At 44.0% G+C, this 20,939-nt stretch overlaps 1 protein-coding gene across 1 annotated transcript in view; it reads right to left on the reverse strand.

The window, feature by feature from the left end:
* Nucleotides 1-4,005: 4,005 nt before the first annotated feature.
* Nucleotides 4,006-20,939, reverse strand: part of ICAM5 (intercellular adhesion molecule 5) — a 52,766-nt gene continuing 35,832 nt past the window's right edge. Inside the window, exons 7-12 of the mRNA XM_060763321.2 lie at nucleotides 20,181-20,423; nucleotides 16,685-16,927; nucleotides 14,427-14,666; nucleotides 10,638-10,880; nucleotides 7,982-8,245; nucleotides 4,006-4,974 (exon numbers count right to left, since the gene is read on the reverse strand). Coding sequence (XP_060619304.2) covers nucleotides 4,757-4,974; nucleotides 7,982-8,245; nucleotides 10,638-10,880; nucleotides 14,427-14,666; nucleotides 16,685-16,927; nucleotides 20,181-20,423 — 1,451 coding nt within the window. The 3' untranslated portion in view covers nucleotides 4,006-4,756. The remainder of the gene's footprint in view (nucleotides 4,975-7,981; nucleotides 8,246-10,637; nucleotides 10,881-14,426; nucleotides 14,667-16,684; nucleotides 16,928-20,180; nucleotides 20,424-20,939) is intronic.

Consider the following 20,939-nt stretch of genomic DNA (forward strand, 5'->3'; position numbering starts at 1 on the left):
AAAACCAACAAGAGTAACTGGTATTGCAAAACCCTCTTATAGTGCTGAGGCCAAAGGGATGTCGGGAGGGAAGAGGCTGACTACCCATGAAAGATTACTACTACCACATCAGCTCTAGAGTATTAAATATGTTTTTTTGAGGGCAAGCAGATGGCAACTACTGGATGGCATATGTTCTGTATCAGAAACTAGAGCTGATGTGGTCTATCCAATGCAATTTTCTGAATCAGCACCCCAAATAACCAAACCAAATCTAAAGTTAGCCAAAAACTGATTTGTAACCCTTTTGGTACTAATGTTGGAGAGTGGTCCCTGGTCAAAAAAGGTTGGGAACTGCTTTGAACCAGGTTATATGAGTTTACACTGCCATATAATCCAGATCAAAGCAGATAATCTGGATTTTATATGGCAGTGTAGAAAGGGCCGTAGACTTCATTCCCCAGAATTACCAATTATTATTCAAAATAGCTGAGACTTCTGGGAGTTGAAGTCCAAAGCACCTAAAGGGATGGAGTTTGGACAACATTTGTTTATCTGAAGAGAATATTAAGCAGAAGATTGGACTTAATGGCCCATGGAGCCTCTTTCAACTCTATGTTTTGAAAAAAGAATAATCTTAATCTCTTCATTATGTTTATAGATTCTCACTGCCATTCCACAGTGAGCTGATATCATCCTACGAGGTGAAACTCCGCCCCCCCCAAAAAATGTTGTGTGTTTATATGTGTATGTCCACATAGGGACACATGCTATGTCTGTTTGGGGACTAAGTAGCCTAAGTAGTCAATGTAAAACATAGAATCATAGAATCAAAGAGTTGGAAGAGACCTCATGGGCCATCCAGTCCAACCCCCTGCCAAGAAGCAGGAATATTGCATTCAAATCACCCCTGACAGATGGTCATCCAGCCTCTGTTTAAAAGCTTCCAAAGAAGGAGCCTTCACCACACTCCGGGGCAGTTCCACTGCTGAACGGCTCTCACAGTCAGGAAGTTCTTCCTCATGTTCAGATGGAATCTCCTCCCTTGTAGTTTGAAGCCATTGTTCCGCATCCTAGTCTCCAAGGAAGCAGAAAACAAGCTTGCTCCCTCCTCCCTGTGGCTTCCTCTCACATATTTATACATGGCTTTTATATCTCCTCTCAGCCTTCTCTTCTTCAGGCTAAACATGCCCAGCTCCTTAAGCCGCTCCTCATAGGGCTTGTTCTCCAGACCCTTGATCATTTTAGTCGCCCTCCTCTGGACACATTCCAGCTTGTCAATATCTCTCTTGAATTGTGGTGCCCAAAATTGGACACAATATTCCAGGTGTGGTCTAACCAAAGCAGAATAGAGGGGTAGCATTACTTCCCTGGACCTAGACACTATGCTCCTATTGATGCAGGCCAAAATCCCATTGGCTTTTTTTGCTGCCACAACACATTGTTGGCTCATGTTTAACTTGTTGTCCACGAGGACTCCAAGATCTTTTTCACACGTACTGCTCTCGAGCCAGGCGTCCCCCATTTTGTATCTTTGCATTTCGTTTTTCCTGCCAAAGTGGAATATCCTGCATTTGTCACTGTTGAACTTCATTTTGAACTGTTGACATCTCTACAGACCTGTGGGAGTGTTCTCTATGTACCCAGTGTGCTCAGAACAAATGTATCCTTCTTCTCTAATGCTATGGGCTGAGAAGTTGTGGAAATTTCAAAATGGGTTTGCTTTGATGAAAACCGTTTTGATGAAAGATTTATGTGTGCTGAGGATGCATCCCCTGCCTGCTTTTGCTTCAATTCCATTGCTTTCCATTTTATTTAGAAAAGTTGCTTGGTTCCCAAAGTTCTCAGATTTTTTTTGATCCGGATGAAATCTTTGATTTCTCCTCCTCCTCATCTAACTTTACCTTTAAAAAGATACTATTTTGGCAGATTCACGAAATGTACAAGTGCTTCCTTAAGCATGCTAAGGTACTAGGGGTAGGATGGGGGAAACAAACATAAAATGTTGGACACAAGTCAACTTTGGACCTCACAGGCAAACCAAACTACCATATATTCCACCATATAAGACGACTGGGCATATAAGACGACCCCCAACTTTTCCAGTTAAAATATAGAGTTTGGGATATAAATGGCCGTATAAGACTACCCCTCTTCCAACACACATCAAATAAAATTTTTAAAAGCATCAGATTTGATTTCAATATGGTAATTTTCCTTTTACTGTACCTCCTTCTCTGCCTCTCAGATCTCTCACATGCGCACCTGCGCCACTTCACTGCAGTCTTCAGGAGCAAGATCTGAGAGGCAGAGGAGGAGGTACGGTAATAGGATAACAAAGGTAGGCCAGACAGGTAAAAGAGGTGTGTTTTTCTGGGCCTAGAGTCACTCTATACCTTTTTTCCTTACCCCGGGTGCCTGCAGCTTGCTCTGCCCTTCACTTACACCTTCCTGGTGAGGCGCCCCTTTACCTCACCATCAGGACCACATTAAGTCAACGAAACTCGTAATGCTTTCATACAGTCGTTGCATACGGCAGGGATGCGGCCACTGCCATTTTTGATTCTCCAATCCAAATTGGAAGTTTCAGCACCCGCTCTATAAGACTACTCCCGCGTATAAGACTACTCCCGAATATAAGACGACTCCCATGCATAAGGCTATTCCAGCGTATAAGACAACTCCTGTGTACTTCTCGACCTTACCACAGCGTTTGACACTGTCGACTGCGATCTAATGATTCACCGTCTTGCCATGTCCGGAGTTTGTGGTCAGGCCCTCAATTGGTTCAACTCATTTCTCCGGAACCGGAGTCAACGCATGGAGTATATGGATCAAGTCTCCGATAGATCCCCCCTCCTATGTGGGGTCCCCCAAGGTGCAATTCTCTCTCCTCTTCTCTTCAACATCTACGTTAGACCCCTTGCTAGTTTGGCTCGGAGTTTTGGCCTGGATTACTACCAATATGCAGATGATACCCAACTCCTTCTGCGCCTGGAGCCTGTAGCAACGTCAATTCCAGACAATTTCACCCGATGTCTGGAAGCTCTGTCAAACTGGCTACGTGCTAGCAGACTGAAGGTGAACCCAGCGAAGACGGAGATTCTCTGGCATGGCCGCCCGGCAGGTCTGACTCCTCCATTAACCACCTTCGATGGTGCCGCCCTATCTCCATCGACCACTGTTAAGAGCTTAGGTGTCATCCTGGATTCACAGCTGACAATGGAAGCTCAGGTCGCTGCTGCCAGCAAACAGGCCTTTTTCCATCTACGACAAGCGAGGCAACTGGCACCCTACCTATCCGACGAGGCTCTGGCAACTGTCATCCATGCCACGGTCACGTCTAGGCTGGACTATTGGACTATTGCAACGCCCTGTATGTGGGCCTTCCGATGTCTACGACCCGAAAGCTTCGTATTGTTCAGAATGTGGCAGCCAGGTTACTCACAAAAACACCCATGAAATGCCATATAACACCAGTACTGCAACATTTACATTGGCTTCCAACTGAGTACCGTGGCCTGTATAAGATGCTAGTTCTGACCTTTAAAACTCTTTATGGCCAGGGTCCATCGTACCTTAGGGACCGCCTCTCCTTCTCCCATCATCGGAGCTTGCAACGACCAGCCCAACGTGACTTACTCTATATACAGGGTCCTAGAGAAGTGCACTTGGAAAGGACCAGACGCAGGGCTTTTTCTATTTCTGCCCCTGCCTTGTGGAATTCCTTGCTGCCCTACATGAGAGCCATGCGTGAGTTAGGGCCTTTTACTCTCGCACTTAAGACCTGGCTTTTTACTAGAGCATTCGATCTCTGATAATTTTTAATTCCTGTATGTATGTATTTTATCTTTTATAATTTAGCTGTAAATCCTCTAGAGCATTCTCGGATGGAGGGCGATTAATAAGTTATTAAATGATGATGAAATGATGATAACACGACCCCCGCATATAAGACGACCCCTGACTTTTGAGAAGATTTTCTTAGGTTAAAAAGTAGTCTTATATGCCAGAATATACAGTAAATGAATGGAAAACTCTGTTTACGCAGGATTCATATAGTTTGGCTTGGCTGTTCATTGTGCCATATTTTAGAGAACAGCAAACTTAATTTCATGTAGTGTAATTCAGTTAGCACCACAGTTAAACCAAAATGGAACAAAATTGCACAAATCCACTTTAAGTATATCTCCATGGTATCTTGATCCAGTTGACCAATTCTCAGAGTTACTCTATGAGTAACCATCAGTTCAAAACATTCTCTTAAAGTTCCTTGCCATTCAGTTTTTAAAATTACATTCTTTGTCTGATCTTAGCAGGAAATTCTGCTCCTTACACACAATTCTGTGTCCCAAAGTTGATACTTCCGACTTTGGCAAGGCACCAGTCAACTGGGATTTTTGAAAGCAAACGTCGAGTGAAGCTGCAATGGTTCTAATTGGACATTAACAGGTATAAATTGAATCTTCATCAAAATACTACTACGCTGCCCAAGTGCAACATTTTTGCTGTTCCAACTGAAGAAGCAACATGGAGCCTGGACAAAAAGAGAGACTTTGAGACTCATCCGAGCAAGTGTTGTGTAAAGGTCTGGCTAGTACTCAAAGCTGTAGCCATAAAAGTCTGCCCTGTATCCTAAGCCTATGAATCGGCTGCTAACAAATTCCACAGTTAAACAGAAGACTGCATGGTCCAAACATCCATCTTTCAGAAGCAGAGGTGGTATCTGTCTCTAGGCCGGCAAGGCCTAGGGATACCAGCTCAGGTTTGTTTTTTTTCAGGTCCTGGTGAGCTGTATACCGTAGATGTCAACATCACAAGGCCTTTCACGATTTAGACAAGTGGCCTCAGTTGAGTTCTCTGCGTCACGCACATTGTACTCTCCTTTTTTGCAGGCTGTAGACTTCAGGTAGTAAATGACCCCGGCCATTCCTCCCAGGACCAACATGGTGGCACCAGCAATTGCTATGACGACAATAATATATAGCCAGTGATCTGTAATGGAGGAAGAGAACACAGAGTATTGTTAACTGCTGTCTGGCTTAAGTAAGGAATCTGTACATAAGAACTGGGAATAGTTTTGTAAAGTGGATTAAACATTTATTTATTTACTAGCTGTACCCGCCACGTGTTGCTGTGGCCAAATTTCCCTCCCTTTTTTCCTTCCTTCCTTCCTTGTCTGTTTTTCTTCCTTTCTCTGCTTTTTTTCCTTCTCTACCTCTTTCTTTCCTTTCTTCCACACAGCCCTCTATCCCAGAATATCAAGGTAGGAAATCCCACAATATCTGCTTTGAGCTGGTTTTTCTGAGTCCACACTCAGATAATGTGGGATGTTCTGCCTTGATATTCTGGGATAGAGGGCTGTGTGGAAGGGCTCTCTGAAAACCCAGTTGAAAGTAGATGTTGTGGGTTATTGTGCCTAGATATTTTGGTTATAGGGCTGTGTGGAAGGGCCCTGGTTTATCTGAGTCTACACTGCCATATATTCCATATGAAAGGTGTTAATTTGTAACGAATTAGGAGAGAGGAGGGACGATTTATTATTTATTACTCTTAATGGTGCCATCAATGTGTGATGTGAGGTATTATTGGGAGATATGGCACACTGGACACAGAATTAATGGAGATGAGGCAGTCTTCAAACAAAAGAGAACAAGTTTATTGAGCACAAAGCGTGTGGTTGCAGGTTGTAACTTTTCTTATAGAACTCAGAATAATTCTTGGTTAGTTGAATGTTACACTTTTTCAGGTTATACAGTATCTTCCTGAGGTGAAGCACTTATTACAGAACAAAGTTCCAATACAGGGATGTCTCCCTTATCTGATCCTCCCTTGATCAGATACTTAATAAGCTTATTCTTTAGCCTTTCTTTAGACTAACGGAATACTGGTTATGTTTCCCTTATCAGACTCTCTGGCTAAGAAACTTCCAGTAGCTTAATCTGGCTTTCCAAAGCCTCGAAACTTTGCTTCACAATTCACTCTTTTACAGCTATAACCTCCTAATCTTTCCTCTACCAATTCCTCACCCTCCAATCTTAACTCCTGACTGCTCACTCCTCTAACCCTAAACCCTAACTCTGACTGTTCACCCTCTGAACCTAAACTCTAACTCTGACTGAACTTAAACTGTCGTTTTTCAAACTCTCCCCTCTAAGCTCCTCCCACTTCTCTACAGCATCGTCTCCATGGTAACGCACTCCTCTCAGCTAGGCCGCTCCAGCATTAGTGCAGCCAATCTAAACACAAATACAGTTAAAGTCATACAATTTATAATCAACTTCTTTACAATGTGGGGTTTTAATCAGGTATGTGGAAGGGGCCTTAGATAGAAATGCAACCAAAGAGAAAACCTAGAAAATGGATCTTGTTTGTTGGTTGAAGACTGCCTGTAATTCTACAGGGGTGTCTCTTCCTTTCCCTTCGTAAAAGGCCTCAAGGGCTGTAAAGTTGCCCCCACCAACATGCACTCCACTCCTGAGGCACGCTGTTGATGCTCAGGGGTGGCCTTGACCTGCCAGGCTCATCCTCCTCCTGCTGCTGCTGCTGCTGGAAGGATTTCCTTTCTCCCTCAGTCATTTTCTCTCTCCCTGTGGGGCTTCAGTGGCCTGCTCACCTTCTTGTCTCTGTACCAAGCACGGATCCCTTTGGCGGTGACACCAAGCCCAGAAGAGAAAGTGATGGGATGGGAAGGGAGGGAAAGACCTCCAAGGGCCATCTAGTCCAGCCCCTTCTACCTTATAGGAGAAGCACAACCAAAGCACTCCTGACAGATGGCCATTCGGACTTTGGTTAATAATAGAGTAGTAGGGTAGAAAGAGACCTCCAAAGGCCATCCAGTCCAGCCCCTTCTGCCATGTGGGAGAAGCACAACCAAACCACTCCTGACACATGGCCAGCATCAGCTTCATAATAATCTGTATCAGGCACATGGACACACACCTTTACCAGCCAAGGGAGTGGGAGTGCTCAATATGGTGCAGCTGCTCAGGGCCCACTTCTCCCCAAACCGACTTCCTCCTGCACTGTTGGAGCTGCCAGCAATGTACATGGAGGTCTGCCCTCACTGCCAGTAGCACAGCAGCCCCCTGTGGGGCTCCCTCCTTCCCTCCCTCCCTCTGAGCAGCGGGGCTTCTCCCTGCCTCCCTCCCTATCTCCCTTCCCTGCCGGCTGCTGCTTCTTTCGGCGATGAGGAGAAGCCAATTGGGGTGGGGAAAGCAAGTAGCCAGAGCAAGGAGGACTGTTTAGCTGAGGTGAGAGAGAGAGACGATGGAGGAGCTCTCCTGCGCGCATGCACCCTCCCCACCCCTGTGCGCATGCGCCGTGTTGTCCTCTCCTTTTTTTAGAATTTGTTAGTTTGTTTTGGTGGTTTCTTTTAATTTTTATGATTGTTGGTCATACCTTGGGGTATGAGGCATTTCGAGGCCAAATTTGGTGATATTTGGTCCTGTATTTTTTTCGTTTTTAAGCCACTCACGACGACGACGACATTTTTATATATAGATTTATTTACTTATTTATTTAGAGCTTTTATAACCTGGTCTTCTCGACCTCTGAAGAGGGACTCAGGCCGGTTCACAACAAAAGATTCATAAACAATAGTATAAAAACATCACACCTCATAATACACTAATACATAAAATACGTTAAAAAAGAACCATATAATTACATAAGGCCAAGTCATCAGAATGAAATCACAATTCATCACCATCCGTCCGTGTGGTCAAGAGTTATTGACTCACTCATCAAATGCTAAATTCCAAAGCCAAGATTTCACCAGCTTTCTAAAAGTCAGGATATTACAATATAATGGTATAGTACAATATAATAACATATAATACTGATATTGTGCTATGCTAATAATATGATATATTGTATGAATATATATCTTGTAAGCCGAACTGAGTCCCCTTCAGGGTGAGAAGGGTGGCATATAAATGCCGCAAATAAATAAATAAATAAATAAATAAATTTCCAAACATGGTTCCCTTTGTGACCTTACCTTCCACATGGATTTCCACCTGACTGTGCTGCTGTCCATGTTTGTTGCTCGCTGTGCACTTGTACACACCACTATTTTGTCTATGTGCTCCGACAACAGTCAGAGTGCTGTTGTTTTCAACATAGTTGAGATTGGGGGCCTGAGGTACCTTCCAGGTGTAGTTGGCAGCTGGGTAACCATCTGCATGGCAGGCAATGGTGAAGTTTTCTCCCCTTCTGATGGGCAAAGAAGCGTTGACAGCCAAAATGGAGATTATAGGCCTGTCTGGAAACAAAAGATGAAGAGGAGATGGCTTCAGTCAGCAGAAAATGCAAGACGAGGATCCTTGCCACTCTGTTTTCTTTTGTATTATTATCAAAATAGATTAAATTAGAGATTGGTAGTTTCCCTTCTTTGAATTTTTTGGACAAGGATCTCAGCTTGGCATGCGATGTAAATTATTTAAAGTAGTAAAGCTAATCTAATTAGTCTCAAAACTTAGAATCATAGAATCATAGAATCAAAGAGTTGGAAGAGACCTCATGGGCCATCCAGTCCAACCCCCTGCCAAGAAGCAGGAATATTGCATTCAAATCACCCCTGACAAATGGCCATCCAGCCTCTGCTTAAAAGCTTCCAAAGAAGGAGCCTCCACCACACTCCGGGGCAGAGAGTTCCACTGCTGAACGGCTCTCACAGTCAGGAAGTTCTTCCTCATGTTCAGATGGAATCTCCTCTCTTGCAGTTTGAAGCCATTGTTCCGCGTCCTAGTCTCCAAGGAAGCAGAAAACAAGCTTGCTCCCTCCTCCCTGTGGCTTATTAAACATTTTGACAAAACAGTTCAAAACCGGTTGGATCAATTTAAAACCAGTTTTGGATGAGATCAACTTGGCCCAAAAGCTCTAGCAAAACCCAATGATTTTACTTGGCACCAGAATGACACTAGTGTTGGTACCAATTGGCATCCAAAAAGAGGGTTTTCCACAACCAGGGTATTACAACAGATAAAGCCTGCTCTCACATCGTCCTCCTTTGTTCTTCTGTGGCTTTCCTTTTGTTGTGTCTAATGTCTCCATCTGGTCTGGTATGGAAAGGTATAATCAGAAATTTGTTTGGGTGTTTTCCATTTATAATTTGAAGAAACCCAACAAGACCCTCCTCATTATTAGAACTATGGTGGTGGTGGTGGTGGTGGATTACAGATGGCAATGTCTTTCCCTCACCCCAAAATGGTGTCTGGACTGTCTGGACTGAATCCACGAGTGAGACATAATGATAAGAATGCTTTCTTTATGATATCACTAGCTATTATGCAAGTCTTCTTTTTTTCTTTTTGTTCATTCCCATGATTTCAAACTCTACCACAAATTGACACATTCATAGAATCATAGAATCAAAGAGTTGGAAGAGACCTCATGGGCCATCCAGTCCAACCCCCTGCCAAGAAGCAGGAAAATTGCATTCAAATCACCCCTGACAAATGGCCATCCAGCCTCTGCTTAAAAGCTTCCAAAGAAGGAGCCTCCACCACACTCCGGGGCAGAGAGTTCCACTGCTGAACGGCTCTCACAGTTAGGAAGTTCTTCCTCATGTTCAGATGGAATCTCCTCTCTTGTAGTTTGAAGCCAATGTTCCGCGTCCTAGTCTCCAAGGAAGCAGAAAACAAGCTTGCTCCCTCCTCCCTGTGGCTTCCTCTCACATATTTATACATGGCTATCATATCTCCTCTCAGCCTTCTCTTCTTCAGGCTAAACATGCCCAGTTCCCTAAGCCGCTCCTCATAGGGCTTGTTCTCCAGACCCTTGATCATTTTAGTCGCCCTCCTCTGGACACATTCCAGCTTGTCAATTGCCATGTCAAAATTTGCTAGCTCAGAACAAAATGTGAAGCCGTTTATTGGTCATTCTTCCAGAATAACTATTCTGAGACTGTTGTATTTTGGACATATTATGAGATGATGTGAGTCATTGGAAAAGATGTATGGTAGTGAGAGACAATAGGAAAAGAGGAAGGCCATACTAGAGGTGGACAGACTTAATTATGGATGCCTTGAGACTGCAGGACAGGAGCAGGGCTGTTGATGATAGAGCATTTTGGAAGTTTCTTTTTTCATAGGGTGCCCATAAATTAAAACCAACTTGATGGCAATTGTGAGCATTTGTTCCCAGAGGGGAGACACAAAAGAGACACAGTAAAGAGCTCTATTTCTATTTCAAAAGCTCATACAAATGTTTTTTAGTAACACGCTTCCCTTAGCAGCTTCAGGCTCGGATTACATTTTCTTCTGGAGGATCTCCCCAGGTGTTTGCCAGCAGCAGATATGCATAACAGGCAAGGGTTACTAGTTGGTGACTGTGAGCCAGTCAGGTAAGTATCTCTGCACTAAGACAGTGGTTTTGAGCTGAGCATTGAAGGGGTTCTTGGTTCGACATAGATTCTCGATTCTCCTAGACTTTTCATCCCTCCTTCTTTCATTTCTTGCAGGTCAGGAGGAGACTAAAGAGACATACTGATCAAGGAGGGCACCTAGTGGGCATGCCTGCAACCTGCCTAGCAGCAAGTCAAGTATGGGAAAATTTGGGGTGTTTCAGAGGTACAGCCACCCCCCCCCCCAACTCAGTCCCAAATGCAGTGGCCTTCCTGAGTAAGGGGCTTTGTGTGGATCATGAGAACTCACATTCCACTTGCACATTCACCATCCTCTTCTCAGTTCCATGACCATTAGTGGCTTTGCACTGGTAAATACCAGAGTCATTCCTGCTGATGTTTCTCTCTCTGTACAACTCTTCAGTGGCTCCCTCTTTGGTGCAGAAGACCACTGGGGTAGGAGTCCCATTGGCTTCACAGGACAGTGAGTGCAGGGTCCCCTCTAGCCAGGTCTGGTTACTTGGGCAGTTGGAGTCATCCATTTGGGGTTTGGCTGAAACACATTTATTGAAACACAGTTAATTTATATAAATAAAAATGTAATGTTCGTTTGTGGGATTAACATAACTCAAAAACCACTGGACGAATTGACACCAAATTTGGACAGCATACACCTAACAACCGAATGAGTGACTATTAGTCAAAAAATAGATTTTGTCATTTGGGAGTTGTAGTTGCTGGGATTTATAGTTCACCTACAATCAAAGAGCATTCTGAACTCCACTAACAATAGAATTGAACCAAACTTGGCACACAGACCTTCCAACTGAAAGCACTAGAAGGTGTTGGTGGGCATTGACCTTGAGTTTTGGAGTTATCGTTTACCTACACCCAGAGAGCACTGTGGACTCAAACAATGATGGATCTGGATCAAACTTGGCATGGATACTCCATATGCCCATATATGAACACAGATGGACTTTGGGGAAAATAGACCTTGACATTCGGGAGTTGTAGTTGCTGGGATTTATAGTTCATCTACAATCAAAGAGCATTCTGAACCCCACCAATGATAGAACTGGGCCAAACTTTCCATACAGAACCCCCATGACCAACAGAAAACATTGTTTTCTGATGGTTTTGGTGACCCCTGTGACAGCCCTTTATGACCTCCACAAGGGTCCCGACCCCCAGGTTGAGAAATGCTGCCTTAAGCCCATCCAGTCCAATTCCCTTCACCAGGGCAAGAAAACATAACCAAAGCCCTCCTGACAAAGAGCCATCTAAAAAAGCAAAATTAAAAAAACCCCAAAAAACCCAAAACAAAAAAACCTCACCACATTACAACACATGTGCGAAACCACACACACATACACATGCACATATATGCAAACACACATATATACACATCTACACAAATATATACACACACATATACAAATATATACATACAAAACACATATACACAGACTGGGCCACAGCAATGCATGGCAGGGGACGGCTAGTTGTTCAGTAAAAGGAATCAAGCTGGCTCCATACCCAATGAACTTTCAGAATAGCAGTCACAGCCACATTGTTTCATTAGACCTTTGGTCCTCAATATCAAATTTAACTCTTAAAGAGTACTTTAATTGGGGGGGGGGCACAAACATTACTGCACTACAGTAATGTTTTCATTTGTTTTGCATTGATATTAAAGCCCTAGTACTTGTTCTTCAGACAAGTTGCTTCTGGCCTCTGGAGACCAGGGTGCATATCTCTGTTCAGCCCTGGAAACCTACTGGGTGACATTGGGCAAGTAAACATCTCTTAACCTCTAAGGAAGACAAGGGCAAGCCCTCTCCAAACAAATATTGTCAAGAAAACCCTGTGGTGGGTTCAGCTTAGGGCTGTCATCGTTTGGAAATTGTTTGAAGGTACACAACAAAACCAAACTACCTACCAGTATCATAGAAAGCTGATTTACTGAAGAGGCTGTGTTCCATCACAAACACATAGTTGTGGGCATGCTGTTAAGAATCTATACAAATGTAAGACCACCTTACACCTGGAGATGTTTTCTTCTTCAGTTGTCATTGAGCTTGAATATTCTTTCACCATCTGCAATGACCTAATACCCAAGATTAACACTTCTGCTGTGATATCACCTGAATGGCCATTGTGTATTTATTTATTTATTTATTTTATTTACTGTACTTGTATACCGCTGTTTCTCAGCCTAGCTGGCGACTCAACGCGGTTTACAACAAAATACAACAGTCAACAGTATACAATTTAAAACCATAAAAACATAATACACAATATTGGCACATCAATAACAATCCAATGCATCTCCTGACTAAAATCGTGATCCAGTTTCGTCGTCCATATTACTAATCCTTTAATCATCACATTCATTGCACCGAATTAACCAAATGCCTGTTCGAACATCCAGGTTTTTAATCTTTTTCGGAACACCATCAGCGAGGGGGCTGATCTTACCTCCATGGGAACTGGTGGAGAGTGCATATCCCCATAGTACAGCCGTTCTCAACCTGGGGGTCGCAACCCCCAGAGGGGTTGCCTGGCCATTTCAGAGGGGTCATGAGGTTGCCCCCTCTGACTCCTTGAAATAGTGGCTAGGCCCCGGGGCCACCCTCTTCTTGCCCCATTCGAGGCCTCCACCACTGGTGGAAGTCTCAAAAAGCGACGAGAGGAGCGTGGGGCAGCAGGAGCAGCGAGGCTTGTCCTCGCCCTTCTCCTCTGGGCTCTTCTTCCTCCTCCTCTTCGTTTGGGGACCTCCAGTATTTTCTGTTGGTCATGTGGGTTCTTTCATTTATTTATTTACTTTATTTACTTTATTTACTTTATTTATATACCACATTTCTCAGCCCTCAGGCAACTTGCCAAGTTTGGTCCAGTTCTGTAATTTGGGGGGGGGGGGGGGGGTGTCTCAGTGGTCTGTGGAAGTCAGAGCTGAAGGTACTGCAAATCCCATCATCCATTGTCCATACTCCCCAAACATATTGTTTTTGGGATTAACCACTATACTTTAATTAGGTTCTATAAAGGTTTAATTAGGTTCTATATAAGGTTACAATAAAAATACATCCTGCATATCAGATATTTACGTTATGATTTATAACAGTAGCAAAATTACAGTTAGGTTCTTGTGGGTTTTTTCGGGCTATAGGGCCATGTTCTAGAGGCATTTCTCCTGATGTTTCGCCTGCATCTATGGCAAGCATCCTCAGAGGTAGTGAGGTCTGTCGGAAATAGGACAATGGGTTTATATATCTGTGGAATGGCTGGGGTGGGGCAAAGAGCTCTTCTCTGCTGGAGCTAGGTGTGAATGTTTCAACTGACCACCTTCATTAGCATTTGAAGGCCTGGCTGAGCCTGGGAAAATCTTATGTTGAGAGGTGTTAAGATGTGCCTGGTTGTTTCCTCTCTGCTGTTTTGCTGTTGTAATTTACAGTTCTAAAGTAGCAATGAAAATAATGAAAATAATTTTATGGTTGCGAGTCACCATAACATGAGGAACTGTATTTAGGGGTCACGGCTTTAGAAAGGTTGAGAACCACTGCCATAGTAGATACATACTGATGACATAGTCCACTGAGACCCCAGCAAATCTTAGGAGAAAATGTCACAGATCTGCATCAAGATGTATAATATTTGGGAGAAACGTTGTGACCAAACCTTGGGGAAAACTTCAGCACACATACATCACTATCACAAAGTGCCTCAAAATGTGAGAAAATCTGTCAGATCTTGAAAACTAGTTTGGTCTCATGGTTTTACTAGGTTTCAATCCCTGCTCAAACTTGGAAACCAACTGAGTGATCCTGGACAAGTCACTCCCTCTTAGTCTAAGAAGGAGACAATAGAAAATGTCTGCATACATTTTGCCAGAAAAACTGATAGTGTTGCCAAAAGTCAGAGATGACTTGAAATCACATCACAACAACAACTTGACAAAAAAAGGGTACAATGGGCAAAAACAAGAACCATTGCTTGTGTTAACCAGTGAAAGCCTAACATGATTCCTTAAACTATTTCAGAAAGAGGGCTCGACAGATTCAGAGTGTTGCTCCTCCGGATTATAACCAATACTCACTTTCAACTGCAACAATGACAGCCTTGGTCACAGTCCCATGTCTGTTAGTAGCATTACACCAGAAGACTCCACTGTAAGCAGGGATCCCTTGTCCTTGGGTCAAATGATATGATAAGCCATCTTTGGTACATACAACCTCTGGAGTTGGAACCCCCTCAGCTGTACAGGCAAAGTTAGGTAGCTCCCCCTCCACCAAAGTCCAGTTGCTTGGACAGCTGGATTCGTCCATTTCTGGCTTATCTGAAACATCAAAAGAAATACTGACATAAGACTACAAAATGTTTTCCTAAGGGGAAAATGTATCAGGAGTTCCTCAGTGTAAAGACAGATACAGGATGAGCATTCTAGGATAATCCATTCTCAACTTTTAGTTCTCCAGATATAGTTGGACTACAAAACCAACACTGGCCACCATGGTGTCTGAGGCTTTTGAAAGGTGATATCCAAAAGCTCTGGAGAACCAAAGGCCAAGAATAGGTCTCTTGGTTGATGCAGATAACAGTAAGGCTCAGTGGTTGAAGTTTTATGTTTTCTGTAGCTTGACAATGTGAAGCCCACCAACTTTCCAACCTATGAAGTTCTAAATCAGCGGTTTTCAACCTGGGGGTTGCGACCCCCAAGGGGGTCACTGGGCCATTTTCCGGGGGTCACGAAGCCGCCCGGGTTGGGCCCGCCCCCCTCCAAAATGGCTGCCGGCTCCTGTGCGAGCCAAACAGCCACAGCCATGGATGGGGCATTTCCTGCTCGCCCCATGCATCCTCTGGCCTCAGAGGACGCGAGGGGCGAGTGTAAGGCCCTTGCCACAGCCATGGAGGGGACGTTTCTCACTCGCCCCACAAGCCCTCTGGCCTCAGAAGACGCGAGGGGCGAGTGTAAGGCCCTCGCCATGGCCGCAATACAGATACAGTTCAGATGGAATCTCCTCTCTTGTAGTTTGAAGCCATTGTTCCACGTCCTAGTCTCCAGGGAAGCAGAAAACAAGCTTGCTCCCTCCTCCCTGTGGCTTCCTCTCACATGTATAAATATGTGAGAGGAAGCCACAGGGAGGAGGGTGCAAGCTTGTTTTCTGCTTCCCTGGAGACTAGGACGCGGAACAATGGCTTCAAACTACAAAAGAGGAGATTCCATCTGAACACGTGGAAGAACGTCCTGACTGAGAGAGCTGTTCAGCAGTGGAACTCTTTGCCCCAGAGTGTGGTGGAGGCTCCTTCTTTGGAAGCTTTTAAACAGAGGCTGGATGGCCATCTGACAGGGGTGATTTGAATGCAATATTCCTGCTTCTTGGCAGGGGGTTGGACTGGATGGCCCATGAGGTCTCTTCCAACTCTTTGATTCTATGATTCTATGAAGACATCTGCCCTTGTGCTATGCTACTCTGCTGCTGAGTATGCATGCCCAGTGTGGAACACATCTCACCACACTAAAACAGTAGATGTGGCTCTTAATGAGATATGCCACATTACACCACTTAATGAGACATGCGCGCTACACCACTGGAGAAATTACACTGTTTAGCCAGCATTGCACCACCTGACATTTGCCGGGAAGTAGTAACCAATAGCGAAAAGACCAAGGCAGTGACATCTCCAGCTCATCCCCTGTTTGGGTATCAGCCAGCACGTCAATGACTTAAATCAAGAAATATTTTTTAAAGATCTACAGAGACACTTGCTGGAACACCTCAGCAAGCGAGAGTCCAAAAGTGGCAGGCTCAAACCCAGAACCTCAATCAATGGCTGATAGCAAATGAGATACTCCCTCCTAGGTACAAAGAAAACTGGGCGACTTGGAAGGCGCTGAACAGACTGCGCTCTGGCACCACGAGATGCAGAGCCAACCTTAAGAAATGGGGCCACAAAGTGGAATCCACGACATGCGAGGGTGGAGAAGAGCGAACCACAGACCACCTGCTGCAATGCAACCTGAGCCCCGCTACATGCACAATGGAGGACCTTTTTATAGTAACACCAGAGGCACTACAAGTGGCCAGCTACTGGTCAAAGGACATTTAATCAACTACCAAGCCTGCAAACTTTGTGTTTTGTTTGTATGTTTGTTTGTTAAAAAATGCAATACAACTGTTTGGTTTGCTCCTGACACGATAAATAAATAGCAAAAATAAGAAGCACCTCTGTACTCTGATGAAAGCACAACACAAAATGCCATCAGTGATCTTGGCTCAGTAGCATAAAACAGGCAATCATGACAATTGGCCCAAATGTAGCCACTCAATTAGGATGTAGAGTTGCTTTACTTACATTCTACTTGGATGTTCACAGTCCTGGAGCTAGAGCCATGCTTGTTTGTGGCTGTGCAGAGATAAATGCCAGCGTATTCTTTGGTAACAATCTGAAGAATACCAGGGGTATAACTGGTGCCATTTTTGGTGCACTCAACAGTTGGCTCTGGGTCTCCCCAGGCAAAGCAAGTGAACATTTGTTCTGTCTCTACTATCCAGGTCCAGTTATATGGACAACTTGAATTGTCCATGTCTGGTTCATCTATAACAAAAGTTGACGAGAAAGTTAAATTTTACAAAGTAAATGTTCAAATGCATAGTCCTCAGTAACTCACATATCACCACATGACCTAGAGATTCATTGACAGACCATTTGTCTTGAAATATCAAGGTTCTCCAGTGCAATACTATTTTCATCTTCCAGCAGAAGTTCACCATAGAGTCATACTAAGGTTCTGGCCCAGACTACCTATCCGAACGTATCTCCTGTTATGAACCATCACGAAGTTTAAGATCTTCAGGAGAGGCCCTGCTCTCGCCCACCTCCACCGCAAACCCAATTGGTGGGGACAAGAGACAGGGCCTTCTCGGCAGTGGCCCCCCATCTGTGGAACTCTCTCCTCAGGGTCATCAGGTTAGCCACCTCCGTCCTGTCTTGAAGACTTGGCTTTGGGACCAGGCGTTTGATTAACCGATAGTGGCCATTGGAAAGAAGACTTGGAGACTGCGACATTGAATTAACCCCAGACTTGGATGTGGTTTTAAAGTGGTGTGACTAATCTATTGTTTTAATGAATTGTTTTTAATGTTTTAATGTAATTTAATGTAATTGCTCTCGTTCCCATCAACAGCACAAATGCTGTTGACAGGAACGAGAGACAGGGCCTTCTCGGCTGTGGCCCCCCACCTATGGAATACACTCCCAAATGAGGTAAAATCCACTCCCTCTCTCCTGGCTTTTAGAAAAAAAAATTAAAATCATGGTTCTGGGACCAGGCCTTCGGACAGTAGATGTATGTAGCATTTTAGAGGGACATTGACTGGAACAGCCATTCGACTGATGAGACTGTTTTATTGTTTTAATGCTTGTTGATGCTTGTTGATTTGTATTTGATTGTGGTTTTGCTATTGTAATTGTTTGTATTGGCATCGTATCGGTGCCCAGTGTAAGGAATTGAATCTTGCCATTATTTATACGTAAACCGCTTTGAGTCCCCCCAGGGGTGAGAAAGACGCTATATAAATACTGTAAATAAAATAATAAATAAATATTTATATGTTGATAGCATCATACGGTGCTTATGTGAGGCCACCCTGAGTCCTCCCTTGGGGGGGGGGGGAGAAGGGCGGGGTAAAAGGGTACGAAATAAATCTATCTATCTATCTATCTATCTATCTATCTATCTATCTATCCATATAATAAAAGTGGAAAATGTGTATGTGGTGGAAGTGTCCACTTACACAGACAGTCTCCAGCCTCCACAAACAAGTTATAGTTCCAAGTACTGAGAAGTTACAGTTCCAAGTGCTGGGAAATCTCCAAAGGCACTCCCTCCACTGACACTGCAGGTTATAGCAAGTGCCATGAACATGTAGCTCAAGCGCTGTCAATGTCCTTCACAAACACTATGGCCCACCACGAATGCTTTCATTCGGGGAGAATTTCACGTGTTTCCTCCACCACAGGCAGGCATCCCAGGGATCCTTGTGTGGAATTTGCATTACCCTGCCCAGTGTCTCTTCCTTAAACCTTTCCTACCCTTTCCTATGGCACACAGCAAACAGAGAGGCATTGATCAGCAACAGAACAGACTTGAGGGATTTGGGAGACTGAGTCAACAGGATGGAAGTTGTTGTTCACCCTGCATCAGGGCAGCACACTGTGACTCCCTTCAATAATGGACCTGGACCACATTTGGCATGCAGACCCCCCCCCCCCCCCCAATGACCAGGTTTGGGGGAATTTACCTTGATTTATAGGAGTTGTAGTTCACCTACATCCAGAGAGCACTGTGAACCCAGTCAACGATGGATCTGGACCAAACTTGGCACACAGACCCAACATGGCCAACTGTGAATACCAGCTGGGTTTGAGGGTGATTGCCCTGGGAATCTGAGAGTTGTAATTCACCCTTATCCAGAAAACACTGAATCCAGCCAATGATGGATCTGGACCAAACTTGGCACACAGACCCAACATGGCCAACTGTGAATACCGGCTGGGTTTGAGGGTGATTGCCCTGGGAATCTGAGAGTTGTAATTCACCCTTATCCAGAAAACACTGAATCCAGCCACCGACGGATCTGGACCAAACTTGGCACACAGACCCAACATGGTCAGCTTTGAATAACAAAGAGCAAGGATTCCCCGAAGTACAAGGGTGAAAGGCCACTATACACCAAAAAGTATTACAGTTATATAATCATAAGAATGTATATCATATCTCACAGTACTATAACATTAAATGTACTAGCAGCTTGTACAAAGTATACTTCATGCAATTCTCTAAACCAAAAAAATTCCTTATGTGGGGTAAACAACTGATCAGCTGTTCATCCCACATTGGGAAGTTTTGGATTAAGAGACTTGCAAAAAAGACTTACAATCTTTAATTTGTTATGGATAAACTTTTGGTTTTCAAAAAGGACTTACAAACTTGTGCATTTTGCTGTAAGAATCAGTTGTTTATCCCACATAAGGATTTTTTTTTGGTTTACAGAATTGCATGAAGTATACTTTGTACAAGCTGCTAGTACATTTAATGTTATAGTATTATGAGCATAGATATGATATACATTCATAAAATCATAGAATCATAGAATCAAAGAGTTGGAAGAGACCTCATGGGCCATCCAGTCCAACCCCCTGTCAAGAAGCAGGAATATTGCATTCAAATCACCCCTGACAGATGGCCATCCAGCCTCTGTTTAAAAGCTTCCAAAGAAGGAGCCTCCACCACACTCTGGGGCAGAGAGTTCCACTGTACCGGCAGGATTATATAACCGTAGTACTTTTTGGTATATAGTAGCTTTGAATAATAACAGGGCTTGGGAATGATTAACCCACGATTCTGGGAATTGTAGTTCACCCACATCGTTATGCATTTTCTAATGGGAGCATTCATAAAAAAACAAAAAGAAAGACTGCCCCCCCCCCCCCTAATAAATAGCATTATACATTACCAAACTGATATTACCTAACTTCGAAAAAGAATCAATGCCTTCCTCAAATAGCCCGGGCATTGCGGGTCCCCAAGCTAGTAATTAAATAAAAATAAATAATACTAGAAGACCTAGATTTGCTAAGGAGGCATTATCTGAGGTTAAAAGAAATAGCAATAATTTTATTTGCAGTTTTTTTCACAATCATAGAGTTTCTATGCCCTTAACTACAGTGAATGTGGAGAGCAGATTGTATTTGCCATTCCCATAGAATATATGCCAACCTCCACGGTGTAAAAGGAATTTTAGTATCAGACCGCCAACCCAACATGCGATGTGCAAGTGGTACTTACATTCTACCTTGATGGTGACCATCTTGCTACTTGACCCATGTACATTGGTAGCATTGCACTCGTAGATGCCAGCATAGCTTTGTGTGACGTTCTGCACTTTTTGGACATCAAACACTTTCCCATCCTTTACACAAGAGACCTCTGGGATTGGTATGCCATCAGCTTGGCAATTGAGTTTCTGTAGGCTTCCTTCCAGCCATGTTTGGTTATTAGGGCATCCAGACTCATTCAGCTCAGACCCATCTGCAAGAGAGAGGAGGTGGATAAGAAGATCCATATGGGACGAAACTTCTTGGGCTATCTATGGTCAGTATCTGAAGGCAGTGAGACTTCACCTCTTAGAGTGGGGTAAGCACCTGAGTGTTGAACTAAGACTTTGGGAGACCAGAGTACAAATTCCCACTCAGACAAACAACCTCATCAGATGAGCAAAATTGCCTGTCCACGCCTACTGGCTCCCATCGTATGATGTCGATCTACTTCTTGTAGGGCTCCATGCCTCAAGTACAAGTATGGCTGCTTCAGCAACATGGGAGGCTTTCTGTGTTTCATAGGAAACAACAGGGGCAAGCCGGGCAGCGACGCTTCCCACCATGGAATCAGTTGAGGGGCAAGGCGGGTGATGTGGGGTTACTTTACTTACTTACTTACTTAGGCAATCCCTTGTTGGCCGAGTAGGATAGTCTTCCAGGATCAGTGTTCTGGTGGGTCCATAGGTGACTGTGGAGTCCTATTCTTGACTTGCATCTTCTCCTGCAG

The sequence above is a fragment of the Anolis sagrei genome, chromosome 2 (assembly GCF_037176765.1).
Source record: "Anolis sagrei isolate rAnoSag1 chromosome 2, rAnoSag1.mat, whole genome shotgun sequence".
Lineage (NCBI taxonomy): Eukaryota > Metazoa > Chordata > Lepidosauria > Squamata > Dactyloidae > Anolis > Anolis sagrei.